This window comes from Vombatus ursinus, unplaced genomic scaffold (genome assembly GCF_900497805.2).
Source record: "Vombatus ursinus unplaced genomic scaffold, bare-nosed wombat genome assembly UNPS02014781.1, whole genome shotgun sequence".
Classification (NCBI taxonomy): domain Eukaryota; kingdom Metazoa; phylum Chordata; class Mammalia; order Diprotodontia; family Vombatidae; genus Vombatus; species Vombatus ursinus.
This window is the reverse complement of record NW_020954559.1, coordinates 13,080,151-13,100,227: the sequence shown is the minus strand read 5'-3', so window position 1 is coordinate 13,100,227 and position 20,077 is coordinate 13,080,151. Positions and strand designations below refer to the sequence as shown.

At 38.7% G+C, this 20,077-nt stretch overlaps 1 protein-coding gene across 1 annotated transcript in view; it reads left to right on the top strand.

Annotated features, from left to right (window-relative positions):
- The first annotated feature begins 826 nt into the window (after nucleotides 1-826).
- The window catches only part of LOC114046103 (gamma-tubulin complex component 3), a 144,861-nt gene continuing 125,610 nt past the window's right edge, over nucleotides 827-20,077 (top strand). The window contains exon 1 of the mRNA XM_027866356.1: nucleotides 827-949. Coding sequence (XP_027722157.1) covers nucleotides 874-949 — 76 coding nt within the window. The 5' untranslated portion in view covers nucleotides 827-873. The remainder of the gene's footprint in view (nucleotides 950-20,077) is intronic.

Below are 20,077 nucleotides of genomic sequence, written 5' to 3'. Positions count from 1 at the left end.
GTACCCATTTAACCTCTCTGGGACAGTTTCCCCAAATAGCAAATGAGGGGGTTGACTCGTTGCTCTTTAAAGTTCATTTCCATACTCGTTATTCTATGGTTTAACCAATAATGGGGATGGGAGTTTGGTGTTTTTTTCTAAACTACCATTTTAACAAAGCACTGTATCTCCAGTTGTCACTAAGTGTAGCGTTGAAATTAATGGCTAATGGGGAAAAAATGAGAAGATACCATAAATGCAAAATAAATTGAAAAATCTTTGGACTGGTAGGCTTCGACCGGCTTCCACTCCCTTCATCTCAGTAAACAAGTCAGAATCACATCCAGCAGAAGCCGCACCTAAGAGAGGGAAGAGCTACCCCTCTTCCTTCTCTCTCCAATTTGTGAGAGGGGAAGCTTGAGAGAATTCCTCTGGCGGAACCTTTACCCACCTGGCTGGAGGCCCCGGGGGGAGGCTGTCGGTGACGGGAGGGGGAGGCTTTAAACAGTTGCACCCAAGGAGCCTGGGAGGAGGGGGGCGCGGTGTAAGGGAGCTAAGCATTGTGGGGGTTGCCGGTAGTTTCGGCGGGTTCTGTTAAAATGGCGCCGCGGTTACGCGCTGTCCCTAACCGTTAGGCAGGGGCCGGCCGCGGAGGGTGCCCGTAGACCCGCATGGGTGGGCGGGGGAAGGGAGGAGAGTAGGTCGGCCAGGTGTGGGGGCGAACACAGCAGAGGAGCCCCTTGTGCGCGCCTGGAGGGTGAAGAAGGGGCAGGAGTCAGGTGAAAGAGGAGGAGAGGGCGGGGGCGGGGGGGTGGTGGCGGTCCGCCCCCCCCTCCCCGTGGGCGCGCGCTTCCACGTCTCCCTCCCCCGCTCCCCTCCAGCCCCGGCGCGAGGATGGCGACTCCGGACCAGAAGTCCCCGAACGTTCTGCTGCAGAACCTGTGCTGCCGGATTCTGGGCAAGAGCGAAGGTAACGGCGCGGGAGGGGGGAGCGCGCGCTGGGGGAGGGAGGCTCCCCCGCCCCCTCCGCCCCCTCCCCCGGGCCCTCCCCGCTACTGCTGCAGAGGCCTGGGGCCGCCCGAGCTGGGGCCCGAGCTGTCTTCTCTGCCGCCGCTGGACCCTCTGTGGGGCGGGGGCACAGGGAGGGGTCCGCCCGGCGAAGGCTGAGTCACTGCGCTTGGAGCTCACCCCAACCCCTTCTCTTGTATCTGGAAGGGGGTGAAGGTGGAGGCGGAGAATTTATCCCCCTTTTTTGGGGGAGGGGGTGGGTGGGTCACGTAATGAGGAGAGGTGGGCAGACTCTGATTCTGGGAAACTTGGTGGGTGGGGTTGGATGGGTGAGTTCCCACAGCTGCGCAGGAGTGGCTTTTACGTGACAGCCACCCGTGACCAAAACATGGTCACATTGTTGGAGAGAGTGGAAGGTTTGCTCTTTTTCTCTCTCTCTCTTTCCCTCACTCCCCCCCCCCCCCCCCCCCCCCCCCAGTAAAATTGAACTGGTTCAATGGCTCAGCCACTGGGTGAGGGACTGTGAAGAGGACTGAAAGATGAATGGGCCAGAAAGTACTTCGGATACTTCACACCATAGGTAGCCGGGGCTACCGAATTGTTTCAACTATAACAGTCACAAACATGAAACAAAAAGCGATATAGCCACAATATTAAAAAACAAAACCAAAGAAACCTCCTCTCTTCCCTTACTTTCTGTAAAGGCTGTGATTATAGATCTAGTGATAAAAATTGTAAGACAGACCCTAGTTAAATTCCAGTAAGGTTGGCTACCAGGTGGAGGATTTTTTTTTTTTTTTTGCCTGGAGCAGCTCATGAAACTGTTTAGGTATGGAGGGCTTGTGATCTTGTTGTGATCTACCTTCACACAGGAATTACCTACATTAGTGAAATCTTAGATCCTTGGAAGTAATAGGAGTAAGAAATTGGCTTTCACAAGTGAATTTCCTGGCTAAATGAAACTTCTGCCAATTTAGCACTGACGCTTTTAAAAATTAAACCATTTTTGATGATCTTTACAAAATATGGTACTCGTGTTCCTGCCATCTTAAAAAGAGTATGCTGAACAAAATTTAACCTTTTCCTAGTGACTTAAATCATCATTATGATAATTAATTACTGCATTAGCTTATATTCTCAGGGGTTGTGGAAGGGTTCTGGGCCATTTGCCCCTAACAATAATAGCTGGACTTTATAGGTTTCAAAATCATTTTATATAATTGTCTCATTTGAGCTCAAACAGCTCTTTAAGGTTGGTTTTGTAGGTGTTATTAGCCCCATTTTACAGATGAAGAAACATCCCTACCAGGTTTAGGTGATTTGTCCCTAGTCAATAAGTGGTTTACTTGGAGATAACACCTAGGTTTTAATAACTTCAAGTCCATCCCTTTATCTGTTGTGCCCTTCTGCACTACTAAACTGAATTTTCATAGTCTTTTTTGCTTCCTTCTTACCATCATTGTCCACTTTTCACTGTTGTCAGTGTGTACCTTTCTTCAGGATTTCTGCTAATTTATTAATTCTAATTGTTTTTAATCAACTGGTCTGACAAAATTAGCTAAATTTGTTAGAATTATTTTAATTTAGAATAAATAGGCCCTAAATAAGAGCCTTAGAGGCCCAGATATGAACTCATTGATAAAGTTTGTGCCTTTTAATTTTGTTGCTTGGGGGCCTTTTTTGCTTACTTCCAGGTTCTTTGCTGTGTTTTATATAACTGAGGTTAAGTGAGGTGATATACTTACATTTTAATTTATGCTACTATGTGCTGATGAATTTTAATAATATTTGCTGTTCCATTCAACAGAGAAAAGGAATGATCAATTGCTACATTTCGTTTAAAATATTTACAGGATTATAGGTTTAGGGCTGGAATGACCTTAGAGATTGAGATCAATCCCCAGACAGATGGAGAAACTTAGTTGCAGAGGGATTTGAGATGGGTTGCTAAAGATCACTTAAAGTGGCAGAACTTGAGATAGGAAACCAGGTCCTCTCTAGATCCAGCATTCATTCCAGTGCACCATACTGCCTCTGGTGGTGTAGATTTCACGGCATATTTAGATACAATTTATCCGAATCCTGGTTAAAATGTTTATCTTTTTGAAGTTAAAAAGTTAGACTTTTTTTGTCTGTATCAGTCTATAGTAATCTTACTATAGTAATTACTGGTGTTTGTGTGATTGACATTTGAGTGGTATGTAACAAATATTTGATACCATCTTTTCACACAGTGCCCTTTGTGAGGATTTGCTTTTGATGTAATAACAAAGGCATTCTAAATTATTTTTAAAGTGTGTGCACACATATATTTTCAGGTCAACTTCTTTTATTTAGTGTTTTATTTTTCCCCAGTTACATGTAAAAACAATTATTTTTAACATTTGTTTTTAAAACTTTGAGTTCCAAATTCTTTCCCTTCCTCCCTCCCAACTCCCCTATCCCCCTCATTGAAAAGGCAAGCAATTCGATATAAGTTATACATGTGTAGTCATGCAAGACATATATATATAATAGTCATGTTGTGAAAGAAAATATAGATATAAAAAAACTCAAGAAAAATTAAAGTTAAAAAAAAGTATGTTTCAATCTGTATTCAGACACCATCAGTTCTTTCTCTGGGGATGGATAGCATTTTTCATCATACAAGTCCTTCAGAGTTGTTTTGGATCATTGTATTGCTGAGAATAGCTAAGTCATTCACAGCTGATCATCTCACAGTATTGCTGTTACTTTGTACACAGTACATTTTACTTTTCATCAGCCTATGCAGGTCTTTCCAGGTTTTTATGAGAGTGTCCTGCTCATCATTTCTTATAGTATAATAGTATTCCATCATAATCACATACCACAACTTGTTTAGCCATTCCCCAATGGATGAGCATCACCTCAGTTTCTTATTCTTTGCCTTCAGAAAAAAGCTACTATAGATATTTTTCTACATATAGGCCCTTTTTCTTTTTGTTTTTTATCTCTTTTGGGATACAGACCTAATAGGAGTATTGCTAGGTCAAAGGGTATGCATGGTTTTATAGTCCTTTGGGCATAGTTCCAAATTGTGCTACAGAATGATTGAATCAGTTCACAATTCCACCATCAGTGCATTAATGTCTCATTTTTCCCACATCCCCTCCAACATTTATCATTTATCTGTCCTAGCCTATCTAATAGGTATGAGGTAGTACCTCAGAATTGTTTTAATTTGCATTTCTTCAATAGTGAGAGTATTTTTTTTTATATGACTACAGATCGCTTTGATTACTTCATCTGAAAACTGATCATATCTTTGGATCATTTATAAATTGGGGAATGGCTCATATTTTTATAAATTTGACTCAGTTCTCTATAGTTTGAGAAATGAGGCCTTTATCTGAGAAACTTGCTTCACATTTTTTTCACAGTTACTTGCTAACTGTATTTCCCTCCATCCAATCACCCCCCTTTTTCTATTCTTTCTCTGTTTTTACCCTGTCCCTCCTCAAAAGTGTTTTGTTTCTGACTACCCTCTCCCCCAATCTGCCCTTCCTTCTATCACTCCTCCTTCCCAATGCTCTTATCCCCTTCCCTCCTACTTTCCTATATGGTAAGGTAGATTTCTATACCCAATTGAGTGTGTATATTTTCCCCTCTTTGACCCAGTTTTGATGAGATTAAGGTTCACTCACTTCTCACTTCTCCCTTCACCTCCCCCCTCTTCCCCTGTATTGTAAAAGCCTTTTCTTGCCTCTTTTATGTGAGATAATTTACCCCATTCTACGTCTCCCTTTCTCTTTCTTCCAGTACATTCCTCTCTCACCACTTAATTTTATTTTTAGATATCATCCCTTCATATTCAACACCCTTCATATTCACACCTCTGTCCTTGGTCTACATATACTCCTTCTAACTAAGTAATAATGAGAAAATTTGTAACTCATATGAGTTACAAATGTCATCTTTCCATGTAGGAATGTAAACAGTTTAACCTTATTGAGTCCCTTATGATTTCCCTTTCCTGTTTAACTTTTTATGCTTCTCTTGAGTCTTGTATTTTTAAGTCAGATTTTCTATTCAGCTCTGGCCTTTTCATCAAAAATGCTTGAAAGTCCTCTTTCTCATTGAATGTCCATTTTCCCACCTAAAGAATTGTACTCAGTTTTGCTGGGTAGGTGATTCTTGGTTGTAATCCTAGCTCCTTTGCCATCTGGAACATATTCCAAGCCCTCTGGTCCTTTAATGTAGAAGCAGTTAAATCTTGTGTTGTCTTGACTGTGGCTCCATGATGCTTGAATTGTTTCTTTCTGGCTGCTTGCAGTAGTTCCTGCTTGATCTTGGAACTCTGGAATTTGGCTATAATATTCCTGGGAGTTTTCCTTTTGGGATCTCTTTCAGAAGGTGATCGGTGGATTCTTTTGTTTTCTATTTGACCCTTTGGTTCTAGAATATCAAGGCAGTTTTCCTTGATAATTTCTTGAAAGATGATGTCTAGGTTCTAGGTTCATGGTTCTCAGGTAGTCCAAGTTTTAAATTATCTCTCCTGGATCTGTTTTCCAGGTCAGTTGTTTTTCCAATGAGATATTTCACATTGTCTTCTATTTTTTTCATTCTTTTGGTTTTGTTTTATTGGTTCTTGATTTCTCATAAAGTCATTAACTTCCATTTGCTCCATTCTAATTTTTAAGGAATTATTTTCTTCAGTGAGCTTTTGGACTTCCTTTTCCATTTGGCCAATTCTGCTTTTGAAAGCATTCTTCTCCTCATTGGCTTTTTGGACCTCTTTTGCCATTTGGGTTAGTCTATTTTTTTTAAGGTGTTATTTTCTTCAGTATTTTTTTGGGTCTCCTTTAGCAAGCTGTTGACTCGTTTTTCATGATTTTCTTACATCACTCTCATTTCTCTTCCCAATTTTTCTTCTACTTCTCTTACTTGATGTTTAAAATCCTTTTTGAGCTCTTCCATGGCCTGAGACCAATTCATATTTTTTTCTTGGAGGCTTTGGATGTAAGAGCTTTGACTTTGTTGTCTTCTTCTGAGTGTATGTTTTGATCTTCCTTGTTGTCATAGTAACTTTATGTAGTTTTTCTGTTGTTTGCTCATTTCCCCAGCCTATTATTTGACTTTTAACTCCTTGTTAAAGTGGGGCTTTGCTTCCAGGGTGGAGAATGTACTGTCTCAAGCTGCAGAGGCTTTGTGCAGCTGTTTTCAGAGATTCTTCTAGGGGCCTATAATTTTTCAGTTCTTCCAAGGTGGTATGATCTAAGGAGAGGTGTTTACTATTCCCTTGGCCTGTGCCCTGGTTTGTGAGTAAACACAAGCACTCTTTTCTGCCCTGGAACTGTGAGGAAGGTTCCCCTCCCCCCCACTATGGCCTCAAGCTTTGCTATGGTAGTATTCCTCCTCACCTTGGGACTGCCACACAGGATTGTCACCCAGGACTGTGATTTGGATCTGAGTATGGGCAAAGCAATGGAGTTCTGCCTCAGTGCTAGCAAAGAGACCCCTGTAATATCCTTCTGACCCCTTTACAGTCTGTGGTCACAAGTAGCCACTGCTGCTGCTGATTTGACTCACTCCCAAGGCTTGTTCCTGGTTTGCTGTGGCCTGGGCTGTGCTGGCAAGGCCTGTGCAGGACTGTGCTCCACTCTCACCCTGGTGCAATAGACCTTTCCTGCTGACCTTCTAAACTGTCTTTGACGTCTGTGAGCTGAGAGGTCTGGAAACTGCCACTGCTGTCAGTGATTCAGTTGCCCTAAGGCCTACTCTAGGTTTGCTGGGACCTGGTCTGCTCTGGTGTGACCTGCACTGGATTGTACTCCATTCTTACCTTGGTGCAACATACCTTTTGCTGACTTTCCAAATTGTCTTGGGTTGGAAATTTATTTTACTGTGTATTTTTTTTTTTTTTTTGGATTCTGCTGTTCTAGAATTTGTGTAGAGTCCTTTTTTTATTTTGGGGAGAACTCAGGCAATTCTCTGCCTTTACTTAGCCATCTTCACTCCACCTCTCTCTAAAGTATATTTGTAAACTATTATAACTGACTTCAAAACAAAGTATTTTTTTTGTTTGTTTGTAGTACTTGTGCTTCATAATGTAAAGAGTGAGTTATGCCAATGTTTATCAGCTTTTAAACTTTGACATACCTATGAATTTGATGGGGTATGTATGAGATACATGGATAAAGTCAGCCTGTATATCCTCTTGCCATCTAGCAGTTATGTGAGTACTGAGTTGTGTGAGTCACACAGTGAGTTCTGTGAGAGTACACGGGAGTGTGTACATATACACACACACATATACACATACACATATATATTTATTGGTACCTCCCAGGACATTTTCTTTTGTGACTTTGTAGAAGTTCTGTTTCTTTACTTTCTCATCTGGAAAATGAGAGATGGATTAGTTTTTCTAGCTATTAAATTCATTGATCAATTTATCACGTTTACTGGGCATTTGTAGTGTGTAAGTTATGCTTTAGTGCTGTAGCAGTGTAAAAGTACACTTTTACAAAAAAGTGTAATATGCAGCTCCTGTCCTTAAGCAGTTTATAGTCTAAGCATATAAAGCATAAATATATGAATAACAATATTAGAAGAGTTCAGTTCAGCAATATAAAAAGGAACATTTGATTAATTTCCAAAGTAATGCATAGACTATTCTATAGGAGATGAGAAAACTGGGCTGAAATGGAAGGATGCCTTCATGGGAAAGGGTGGAGGGTGGGGAGTGAATTTGATTGTATCTTGAAAGATGGAATAAAATGAATGGATGAGATGGAAGGTAACAACTTACAGTTGGGAAAAGTAATATGAACGAAGTTTGGAGGTGGAAAAGCCCAGGATGTGCTGGAAGACAGTAGATTAACTTAGTTAGAATGGAGGGTTTGGGAAAATGAATTGGCATTAAGAATAGAAAGGTGGTTTTTGGGGACAGATTTTGGAGAATCTCAGAGTCTCCAGACTAAGGAGTTTTGACTTTATTCTTGTAGACATTGAAGAACTATATGTATATACATGTTTGTGTGTACACTTATGCAGTAAATCCTGTCCTATATATGAAACCCTTTGGGCATGAATTCTAGGTAGCCCAGTTTTTCAAACAGTGAATGTTAGCTTTTGAATGCCAGAAATCTTAAATCAGGTCTGCACAACATGCATGGGTAGTATGTTGTGCAGGCATGTTTTACATCCTCTACATTTTTTGTGGGACACCCAGAATCCTTTCACAGGCTGCAAGCAGTGTGTGGGCCACAAACATTCCACGGCCCAGATGTTGTGTAGGCTTGCCTTAAATATTTAACTTCTTAAATGAAAATTTTTCTATAATACTTTCCTGCCTTAAGCAAAGTATGCAATTTAACTTTTTCATGATGGCTTAGAGACATAATGAATATGAGTTATTATGATGTTGTACATCCAAATAGTAGACTGTTGAGTTGAATGGGTACTGATCCCATTATTGGCTTTGGAACTTAATTTCTTGAAAAATTTCTTATCAATTTGCCTTAAGGTCATTTACCTCTTCTTTTAAAGGAAGACTAAACAAGTATGTATAAATTCATAACCTCTTGGATAGTATAATATAGTTTTCCTTTCTGAAAAATTAATGAATCGAATGGTCTCAAAAACTTCCCTTTTCATCTAGAAAATAGTCATTGTTAACTCTAAATATTATTGTAATTTAATTTATCAACATTATTTCAGAATATTATTTTATGATTTGGCTTTTGTGACATTGCTTTCTCCACCTGTCTGCACCTTCTCAATCTCTTTTGCTAGATCATCATCCATCTCCTATCTAGGTATGGGTATCTTTCAGTGCTTTGGGGCTTTTTACTTCATTGGTAATTTCATCAGGCTATATAAGTTCAACTATTATCTCATCTGAAGATGATTCCTAAATCTATAATCTAGGCCAAATCTCTTTCCTGAGCTCCAGCATTGGCAGTGGCTTCTGGCACTGTCCTGTTGGCATCTCAAACTCATCATGTCCAAGTAGAACATCATTTTTTGCTCTTCTCATCTATCCTGCAATTAAATGCATTCTCCCAAACCTCCCTTTTTCTGGGTGGGGTACCACTGTTCTTCTCTTTGTACACATTCACTACCTTGGAATCATCCTCCATACTTCCATTGTCTTTGTTGCTGAATAACCAATCACTTGCCAAGTCTTGTTGATTGTATCTCTACAAGAACTTTGAGTCCCTCCTCTTCTTTCCGCTTACATGTCCATTATCCTAGTGGTCTCTATTCCATTTTCCACACAACTGCCAAATAACTATTCTTAACTTACAGATCAGACCATGCCACTTTCATGCTCAAAAATCTCCAATAGTACCTTGTAGCATCTAAGATAAAATACCAACACTGTGATCTGGCATTTAAAGCCCTCCACAAGTAGGCTGTCATCTACCTTTCCCACCATACTTCATATGAATTCCTGGGCATGCATTCTATGTTTCAGCCCAACTGGCCTATTAGGTATTCCCTGAACTTTACATTCTGAGACCTGTTTGGAATCTCATCTCCTCTGATAATTCTTTCTTCAAAGCTCAGCCCATATGCCATTTATGGGAAGCCTTTCCTGGTTCCCCTCCCCCACTCACTTCTTGGTTCTCGTTGTCTTTCCTTATCTTGTATTTATTCATTTGTGTACTTGTTTTATATTCCCAGTGTTACATAAGCTCCTTAAGGTCAGAGGCTATTTTGATTTTTCCCTTTTATTCTCTGCTCCTGGGACCTGTCTTATTCACAATAGATGCTTAATAAATGTTTGTTGAATTGAATTAAAATAATGTGTGCTAGGATCTGTTTTTTTTTTTTTTTTGGCTAGGCAACGGGGTTAAGTGACTTGCCCAGGGTCACACAGCTAGTTAGTGTCAAGTGTCTCAGGCCGGATTTGAACTCAGGTCCTCCTGACTTCCGGGCCAGTGCTCTATTGATTGCGCCACCTAGCTTCGCCTAAGATGTGTCTTTCACTGCAGTTAGAAAATGATGACATTTCTGAAACATGGCACCATAATTTTTTCCAAGTCCTCCTTAATTATTTGACTTTGAATAGAGTTACTAGCACAAACAACATTAAAAATAGCAATTTTGTTATTAATACAGTAACAAATTTGACAGGACTGTACAGTGGATCATTTTTCTTATGAAATCTCTTCTGCTATATTTATGTTCTTGATAATGCCCTTGTTCATTGATTGAATCAATGAAGTAATGTTGGCAGACAGGAAGATGGTAAAAGTATGCTTTGATTTCTAAGTAAAGCTCTTTAGTTGTTTAGCAAATAGATGGGCTGTTTTACTCTCAATAGCATCTGTGTGCCAGTATGAAGTACTCATTGGCTATAAAGTAGCTCTTTAGCACAGGAGGTGCAGTTCAGCCAATTTACATTTTAGTATCCCTAAAGAACCTAAATATACCATGTTGACAGCATATCTCTTAGCTCATTTTATTCTTACATTGACATTGTGAAACTGGGCAAGGGAAGTTGTGATATCCCCATTTGACAGTTAAGGAAACTGAGACACAAAAGAGTTATAACTTGCTTATAGTCACAGCTGTGCAGTGGTAGAGAACACAGGCTTAGAACCTAGCTTAGGCTTTTCTAACTCCTTTTCCTTCTTGTTTCACCAGAGCACACTGCCTGCCTTTCTGGAAGGTGTAGAATCACAACTACTTTTTCTGGTTATTTTGAGGAAGGCATTCAGAAGAGACAGGACTCTGGAGTTCAGTGATAGGAAAAGAGAACATGAAGTGTTTACTGGGTGTAATTCATTCAAAGAGTAAATGATATACATAATTTTTAAAATTTTATACCTCCAATACCTAGTGTAGTGCTTTGTACATAGTAGTTTCTTAATACATACTTCTTGAAAGGATGAATGAGTGATCAGTATATTGGATACTCTGTTAGGTACTATTTAGAATATGGCTTGAGAAGATATGTAGGTTGAAATGTTGTGAGTGGAGGAATTGGGCATTGAGACTAAAGCATTCAGTATTTTTAGCACTTGTTGAATAAGGGAGTACATAGGGATTTATTTAATATCAACCTTTTTAATCTATCATTTGATATTGTTCGGTGTAAGATATCAGTCATTGAAAATTAAAAGATTTTGTGGTTTAAAATTAAAATTTAATGTTATGACTATAACATTACAAGTTGGAGGAGTGAGGGAAGAGGGAGAGTCCTTTCTGTGGGACAGACTTACAATAAGATCATATTGGTACTTGAGTATCAAAGTGTAAGATGTATTGTTTTGCTGATTTCTCTTAAGGTTTCAGTCTAATAATAATAAAATGTGAATCCTTCCTCAGAATAATGATGATATATGGTTTTTTAAAGTTTGTAAAACACTTTACATGTTATTTCATTTGAGCCTTATGAAAACTCTGTAGTTATTATCCCCATTTTATAGATGAGCGTACTGAAGGAGACAGTTTAAGGGACTTGCCCATGGTCAGAGAGCAAATAAGTGTTTGAGGTTGGATTTGAATCAAGGTTTTCCTGACTCCAAGTTGAGCTTTTACCCACAATACCCCAGAGGGCAGGGATTTGCTAGGAAGATACCTGGCTGAACTGGACTGACAAACTGGATTGAATTGAGGAGCTGAGTTATACAGTTTTCTAAACTAATCTTGATTTTTTTTTTCTCAGACATCTTAAGAACCATGTCAGACTGTAATGGCCTTCCCCCCCACCAATTTTTTTTTCTATTTTATGGTCTAGTTTCATTTCCCCACTCCTGCATACCCTTAGACATTCAGTTTTGTGCTGTTACCTGGCATCCCAGAATCACCCATTCTACCCAGGTCTTCCCTTTCGTCTCTTCCAAAATTTGTCATCCTTTTCTTCTCTTTTGGTTTTTCTGTCCACCCTACTCTCTGCATGTAGGTAAGCAATCCAGTAGGATCTTGTGATTATTTGACTAAAGCAGTACATGATCTTTAAACCATTGTGAAAGAATGCGAATCTCTAATTCAAAATGTTTGTGGGAAATATTAATCCATTTCCTTTTCTACATGATGTTCAGTTAGTGAATAGGATATGTTCCAAGTAACATGTTTTGTTGTCAGAAATTTAATTACAGAGGTAGAAATAAAGTGGAAGAGGCCTAAAGATGTGTTTAAGAACATTTGAAAAATAATTACATCACAAAAATAGCATAAATATTAAACACTAGCATCAAATGAGAAGAAAGGTGGCATAGTATATAGAATGCTAACCTTGGAATTGGAGTACCTGGGTTCAAGCCTCGCTTCTATGACATATAGTCATTGTATGACCAGGGACAAATTGCTTGACCTTTCACTGCCTGAGGTAAATCTCTTAAAACAGTAACTTACAGTTGAATTGTTCATCTGTAGATGAAATGTAGAGAGAGTTTCCACACTGAGAATTTCCTTTATTGACTCAATCACATGTCTAATGCAACCCCTTCTCCCCCAGTCCAAAACATAAAATATGCCAGAAATGTGAAATACGCATTTCATACAAAATGTGAGTTTTAATGTTTAGCATTGTTTGAAAACAATTATTCATAAAAGATAAGACAATTCAGCTGTATGTAGACTGTTGCTCTTCTTGTCAGGGATGCTAGCCAATGGGCCAGAAGTTACATTGAGAAGCAGATGGTGCCAATTGTGACTCTTTTCCTTTCTCTTTTTACTCTAGTAAACCCAACTCCTTGGGTGGGGTTTGAAGGAAATGGGTTACAACCCTGTGCCTGTTGGAGGAGGGAGAGGGATTAGAAGACAGAAGAAGAAGGAAATACTCTTCTGTTTCCTCAATGCTATCAACCATCAGAGATGCTTTTGATTTGTGTTATTCCTCATGGCCATGGTGATGTTTAGTTGATGTCACTTAATTTTCATTATGCCAAAAATGTTAAGCAGTGCAGTTGTTTCTTTAATGTCACCAAACTTTTTGTATAGTCCAGTAGTTATTTTTTCTTAAGTAAACCAATTGAAATGGTAAGTTTTCTAACTTTATGCTTTAGAAATTAGTGAATATGGCCATCATGTAAAAGTTGTGGTGATTCTGGGGAACAGTTTAGACAAAATTATGGTCTTCTGAGAGGCTGCAGGACTGAATGGGAAGGGTGCTAAGCCCTAATTTGAAAAGAGAGAATCCAAGTGAGTCAGGAACAAGAAGATCTAGAAGCAAAGAAGTCAAAGATAGTGGGGGTCAGAGAGCTGGTTGGGAAGCATAAGCAAGGGTCATCTGGATGGTGGGAAACATGGAGCAAAAATGAAAAGCTAAGTATAGGAGAATCACTGATAGTAGATCTCAAGATTGCTCTGCTATTGTTAATGGTCTCATCAGTATCTGCTGTTTTATGTTCAAATACATCCCCTCCTACTAGTGTCTCTGGGTGTACATACAGGTTGTAGGTTGCTATCATTATTACATTTAGGACACTTTTAAAATTGCTTTCTTGAAGCTACTATATATTTAAATTTTTAAGTATTGGATTACTCATCTTTTAATATTACTTTTGTAGGTGCCTTAAGAAGCTTTTTATTTCACTGTCTAATGTGATATGTAGATAATGCATTTTTTTTTTAGATAATACATTGTCTAATGTGATATGTAGATAATGCATTTTTTTTTAGATAATACATTTATTAAGAGCTTACTATATGTAAGCATTGTATGTCAGGCACTGTGCAAAGTGTTGAGGATACAAATATAAGAGAAAAAAAAAACACAGTCCCTAACATCAAGGAACTTACACTCTAATGAGAGAAGATAATACATGAAAAGGGAGCAGTGGTGGTTGTGGTAAAGGTGTTTAGGGGCAAGGCTACTTACTGGTAAGGAAGAAGAGAATCTTAGATAGTGAAGAGCAGATGTAGAAGTGAAGTAAACATGATCTGTGTGCCTCATGAAATGGTAGTCAGCCCGAGGACTTACCCATCAGTCAGAGGGCCACAGGATAGAGGCATTTATCTTTTGGATGAGAAGGCTGCTGAAAGAGAGAAGTCTGGAGAGTGGAGCCAGGAGCTGATGAGTCACATGAAGGTTTCTTATACTAGTTCCTCATAATTTTTTCTCATCAATTAGAGTTCAGTTGAAAATGTGAAATATTTGAGTCATGACTCATGTGAGTGTAATTACACACATCTGCCAATTGTCTTTTATTGAAGTTAATATTTTTAGACAGATTTTGCTTTTTATCTTCATTATAAAATATGCATTACATAGCTGATTTTTTATATGTCAATATATCTATGGGTCTTTTTCATTTTCTTCAAAAATTTTTACCTAGCCATATTCTTTTTTCTGCTTTGTAGGCGAAAAGGATGTGTGTACCTCCAGCCAAGTTAACCCAGCATTTAATGGAAATATATTTCCATGAAAATGTATTGGGATAGCAAGAAAATGTTTTCTTTTTCCTATCAGGCCCACTGTTTGGACTTTTTTAGATCCAATCTTCACTAATTTGACAGATCTGTACTTGAATAAGTGTAATACAGTATATTAGTGCACCTTAAGTTTCATTTAGTTATTTTTATACACACCTCTTGTCATCTTTACTTTTCTTCGCCCTTATTATCTTTTAGGAATGAAGTAATTCAATTTTTTAGTTCCTCCATGAGGTCTTTATTAATTCTTTTTCTACCCTGCCCTGTTAATAGCATACTTCCAAATTACTTTGTATTTTCCTTGTATATACTTTGATTTTATATGTACTTATTATTTTCTTTGGTAGAAAGTAAGTTGCATGTGGGCAGAGACTAGTTATTTTTTTCCCCCAGGGTATTGCACAGCACCTGGCACATAGTAGTTGCTTAATAAATACTTGCTGATTGATTTAAAAAAATTATACATATTGTTTTGATATCTCAACTTTCTTAATAACCATTGTGTTTTTCCCCAAAGAAACCATAGAATTCTAGATAAGTGAGTAGGATAACATGAAGGAACAGACTTGTTTTGCCATTTAAATAAATAAGGCAAAGAAAAAACAACAACAACAAAAAACTGTTGTCTGACTGAGACCAAGAGAATTATGCAAAAATGGCTAACAATTCTAGAGGTAATATAGACTGGAAAATTTAAATGGGATCTTATGTACTAAGTCACAAGGCAAGTTCATGCAGAAGAATGGACATTTTGAAATTTTTTATTGCTATCTTTTGTTTTTATATCAGCTGCATTTTTCAGTGTATTCTTTCCCATCTCTCTCCTAGAGAGCCACCCCTTATAACAAAGAATTTTTAAAAAAGGAACAAAAGAGAATTCAGCAAAACTAACAGATTGAAAATATCACTTGCAGCATTCCATGCAGTCTCTTCTCCTCATACTGCCTCCCTACCTCCTTCCCTTCTGCGGAGAAGTACAAAGAAGTTATCTTTTCCTGTCTTCTTTGGGACCAAGCTTATTCATTATGATTTCACATTATTGTTTCAATTATTTTGTTGTTGTTCTTTCCCTTTACATTGCTATAGTCATTGCATATAATGATTTTTTGGTTTTGTTTCACTTTGCCTTCTTGTTCATGTGTCTTCTCATACTTTGCTGTATCCTTTATATTCTTCTTTTCTTACAGCACAGTAATATTCCTTTGCATTTACAACTTGTTTAGCCATTCTTCATTTGATATGGACATCTTTATTCTCAGTTTTTTGGTCTTACAGAAAGGGGAGCTATAAATATTTTGGTATATATGAGGACTTCTTTATTTAAAAATTTTTTTTTCAATTAACAAAAATCTATTTTATTTCCCACCTACCCCTCCCCATTGGGAAGAAAAACTCAAACTTTGTAACAAATCTGTATAGTTAAGCAAAGTAAATTCCTACACTGGCCATGTGAAAAAAAAATCTGTCTTATCCTCTATGTTCTCTTATCTCATTTTCAACTGCTAGCCTCCCTGGCTTTCCTTAAGATGCACCTCAAATCCCAACTTCTTGTAGGAGGCCTTTCCCAGTGTCCTCTCCTCTATCCCCGCTCTCTTTCGAGATTACTTTTCATTTATGCTACACACACACACACACACACACACACACACACACACACACACGTGCACACACACACGTATTTGTACCTGGTTACATGGATGTTGTCTCTCTCTCGTTAGAATTTGAGGTCCTTAAAGATAGTAGTGCTTTTGTCTTTCTTAGTATCATCAGAGTTTAGCACTGTGCCTGACATATAGTAAGTGCTTAATAAATACTTGTTGATTGACTCATTCTAATTGACAGGAGGTTTTTCCTTATATCACGCTTTAGTTTTTCTCTTTGCTATTTCTGCCTGGACTGTTGTAGTAACCTTCTCATCAGTCTTTCCTTGGTCTCTTTCCTATTCTAGTTCCTTTTATGTTAACTTTTAGATTTGATTTCCAAAAGCACTTGCTTTCATAATACCCACTTAAAAATCTTCAGTGGCTCTGTATTGGTTAAACCAGATCCTTTGGTTTTAAAAGCTTTATACAATCTTACCCCATTTACCTATTTTCTTAATTTTCATTGTCTTGCCCCAGAAATTCTTCATCTGGGACAGTTTCTTTGTTGCCGTCATAAATATAATGTTACTTTCTGCCTCTGTCTTTCCTCGTGCTGTTTGATTGATTGACTGAAATAAGGAGGGGATATAAGAGAGATTATGACAGAGAGATTGAGAGAGAAAAACAGAGAGAGAGAGAGTATGTGTGTGTGTGTGTGTGTGTGTGTGTGTGTGTGTGTCTCTGTGTGTGTAGTAAGAACACCACCAGCATAGTTTTCCAAATAATTCAGAGGAACAAAGACTAGTCATAGTTTGCATCTGAATCAGAGATAGCACATCCTAGTGTTCAATTCATATAATATTCAGCTTTCCAGACATTTCAAGTTGGATGAATTAAGTCCTTATTAAACATTTATGATCTATGGACCAAGTACTGTGCTAAGTGCTTTGGATATATGTGGAAAAAGTGAGACTGCCTTTGCTCTCAAGGAACTCTTACTCTTAATTGGGGTATTCAGCATAAACAAAAGGTCAGTTGCAGAGTTGTTGGAAACACTGTTCCTAAGGGTTCAGTTTCAGGGTTGGTGGCAAAGCCCAGGGTTCCTTAGGTTGTATCAGCAGATCAGGTGACAGTATCCAGGCATCTGAATGGTGTATTGGCAGAGATAATGACTTCCATCTCAGTGGAGTTGAGATCATGGTGATCTCCTATCCCAAATCCAAGGACTAGAGTTTATTGTCTCCAATTTCATTCAGTCAGTGTTAGCCTGTATTGGGGTAGGTGTGGCCCAGGATGAGAATTAGGAATCATTACTTTCCACATGCTTTTCTGCCCACTTACTTCTGCTATTCCACATAACTTTGATTTTTTTTGCATGGTACCAATTTGCTCATCTATAGGACTGGTTTCTACCTTTTTGTCAAATTTCCCTGGTGACCTATTGACTCTCAAATTGCCCAGACTCATCTTGACATAGCCTTTCTACTGCCACTGACCTATATTCTTTTTTTAATTGTTTAATCTGCTTTATTAACTACATGTGTAGTCATACAAATCACTTCCATAATAGTCATGTTGTGAAGTACTAATTCCTATACTAATACTAATACTAAAAACTAATTCCTATAATTCCTTCCATCCTATCCTGCTCTCCCATTTATTCTATTCTCTCCTTTGACCCTGTCCCTCCTCAAAAGTGTTTGCTTGTGATTACCCCCTCCCCTAATCTGCCCTCCCTTTTATCATTCCCCACTCTCTTATTCCCTTTCCCCCTTATTTTTCTGTAGGGTAAGATAGATTTCCATACCTAATTGAGCGTGTGTGTTATTCTTTCTTAAGCCAAATCCGATGAGAGTAAGATTCATTCATTCCCTCTTACCTCCCCCCTCTTCCCCTCTATTGTAAAAGCTTTTTCTTGCCTCTTTTATGTGAGATAATTTACCCTATTCTATTTCTTCCTTTCTCTTTCTCCCAGTACAATCCTCTGTCACCCCTTAATTTTATTTTTTTACATATCATCCCTTAATATTCAACTCATCGTGTGCCCTCTGTCCATATATGTTCCCTCCAGCTACCTTAATACTGAGAAGAGTCTTGTGAGTTACAAATACCATCTTTCCATGTAGGAATGTAAACAGTTCAACTTTAATAAGTCCCTTATGATTTCTCTTTCCTGTTTACCTTTTTATGCTTCTCTTGAATCTTGTATTTGAAAATCAGATTTTCTATTCAGCTCTGGTCTTTTCATCAAGAATGTTTGAAAGTCCTGTATTTCACTGAATTTCCATTTTTTTCCCCTGAGGGATTATACTCAGTTTTGCTGGGTAGGTGATTCTTGGTTGTAGTCCTAGCTCCTTTGACCTCCAGAATATTATATTCCAAACCCTCTCCTCCCTTAATGTAGAAGCTGCTGCTAAATCTTGTGTTATCCTGATTGTGTTTCCACAGTACTTGAATTGTTTTTTTCTGGCTGTTTGCAATGTTTTCTCCTTGATCTGGGAACTCTGGAATTTGACTGTAATATTCCTAGGAGTTTTCCTTTTGGGATCTCTTTCAGGAGGTGATTAGTGGATTCTTTCAATTTCTGTTTTATCCTGTGGTTCTAGAATATCAGGGCAGTTTTCCTTGATAATTTCTTGAAAGATGTTGTCTAGGTTAATTTTTTGATCATGGCTTTCAGATAGTCCAATAATTTTTAAATTATCTCTCCTGGATCTATTTTCCAGGTCAGTTATTTTTCCATTGAGATATTTCACATTGTCTTTTATTTTTTCATTCTTTTGATTTTGTGTGATAATTTCTTGATTTCTCATAAAGTCACTAGCTTCCATTTGCTCCATTCTAATTTTTAAGGAAATATTTTCTTCAGTGAGCTTTTGGACTTTCTTTTCCATTTGGCCAATTCTGCTTTTGAAGGCCTTCTTCTCATTGTCTTTTTGGACCTCTTTTGCCATTTGGGTTAGTCTATTTTTTTAAGGTGTTATTTTCTTCAGTATTTTTTTGGGTCTCCTTTAGCAAGCTGTTGACTTGCTTTTCATGATTTTCTTGCATCACTTTCATTTCTCTTCCCAGTTTTTCCTGTACTCATCTTACTTGCTTCTCAAAATCCTTTTAGAGTTTTTCCATGGCCTGGGACTGATTCATATTTTTCTTGGAGGCTTTGGATGTAGGAACTTTGACTTTGTTGTCTTCTTCTGGTTGTATGTTTTGATCTTCTTTGTCACTAAAGAAGGATTCTATGGTCTGACTTTTTTTGCACTGTTTGCTCATGTTCTGAGCAAATTACTTGAGTTTTGAACTCTTTGTTAAGGTAGGGATCTGCTTCCAGTATGGAGAATGTACTGTCCCAGCTCTGGGAATTTTGTGCAGCTGTTTTCAGAGATATTTCTAGGGACCTATAAATTTTCAGTTCTTCCAAGGTGGTATGATCAAGGGTGAGGTGTTTAGTCCTTTCCTGGCCCATCCTCTGATCTATGAGTGACCCCAAGCACTCTTTTCTGACTTAGATCTGTGAGGAGGATTCCTTTTCCATCACTGCCACAAGCTCCACCATGCCATTGCTCCTCCTTACCCCAGGGCCGCCAGGTCCAAGCAAGGTCAAAGCAAGAGAATCCTGCCTCAGCATCAGCAAAGAGATCCCTTCAGTCCCCCTCTGATCAGCCACTCGATTCTCCTACCATCTGTGTGCTGAGAGCTCTGGAAGCAGCCACTGCCCTTGGACTGCGCCAGGACTGGGGCTGTGCTGGTACTGGGGCTGGAACTGAGCTTCTCTACTGAGGTCCAACAGATCTTTCCTACTGACTGTCTAAGTTGTCTTTGGTGTTTGTGGGTTGAGAAGTCTGGGAACTGCCCCTTTCCGATCAACCATCCAGGTTGTCTTGGGCTGGAAATTTGTTTCACTCTGTCTTTTTGTGGGTTCTGCTGCTCTAGAATTTGTTTAGAGCCATTTTTTACAGGTATTTGGAGAGGCTTAGGGGAGAGCTCAAGCAAGTCATTGTTTTTACTCTGCCCTCTTGGCTCCTCTGTGTAGTGTATTATTAACCTTTGAGCTCCTCATCATTATTTGCCCCCACATGCCATGAATTCACTTCCTTGGGTCCATGCCCTCCCACTCTTGTGGGTGTCATTTGCCTCTGGGAGCTCTGATTTCCCCC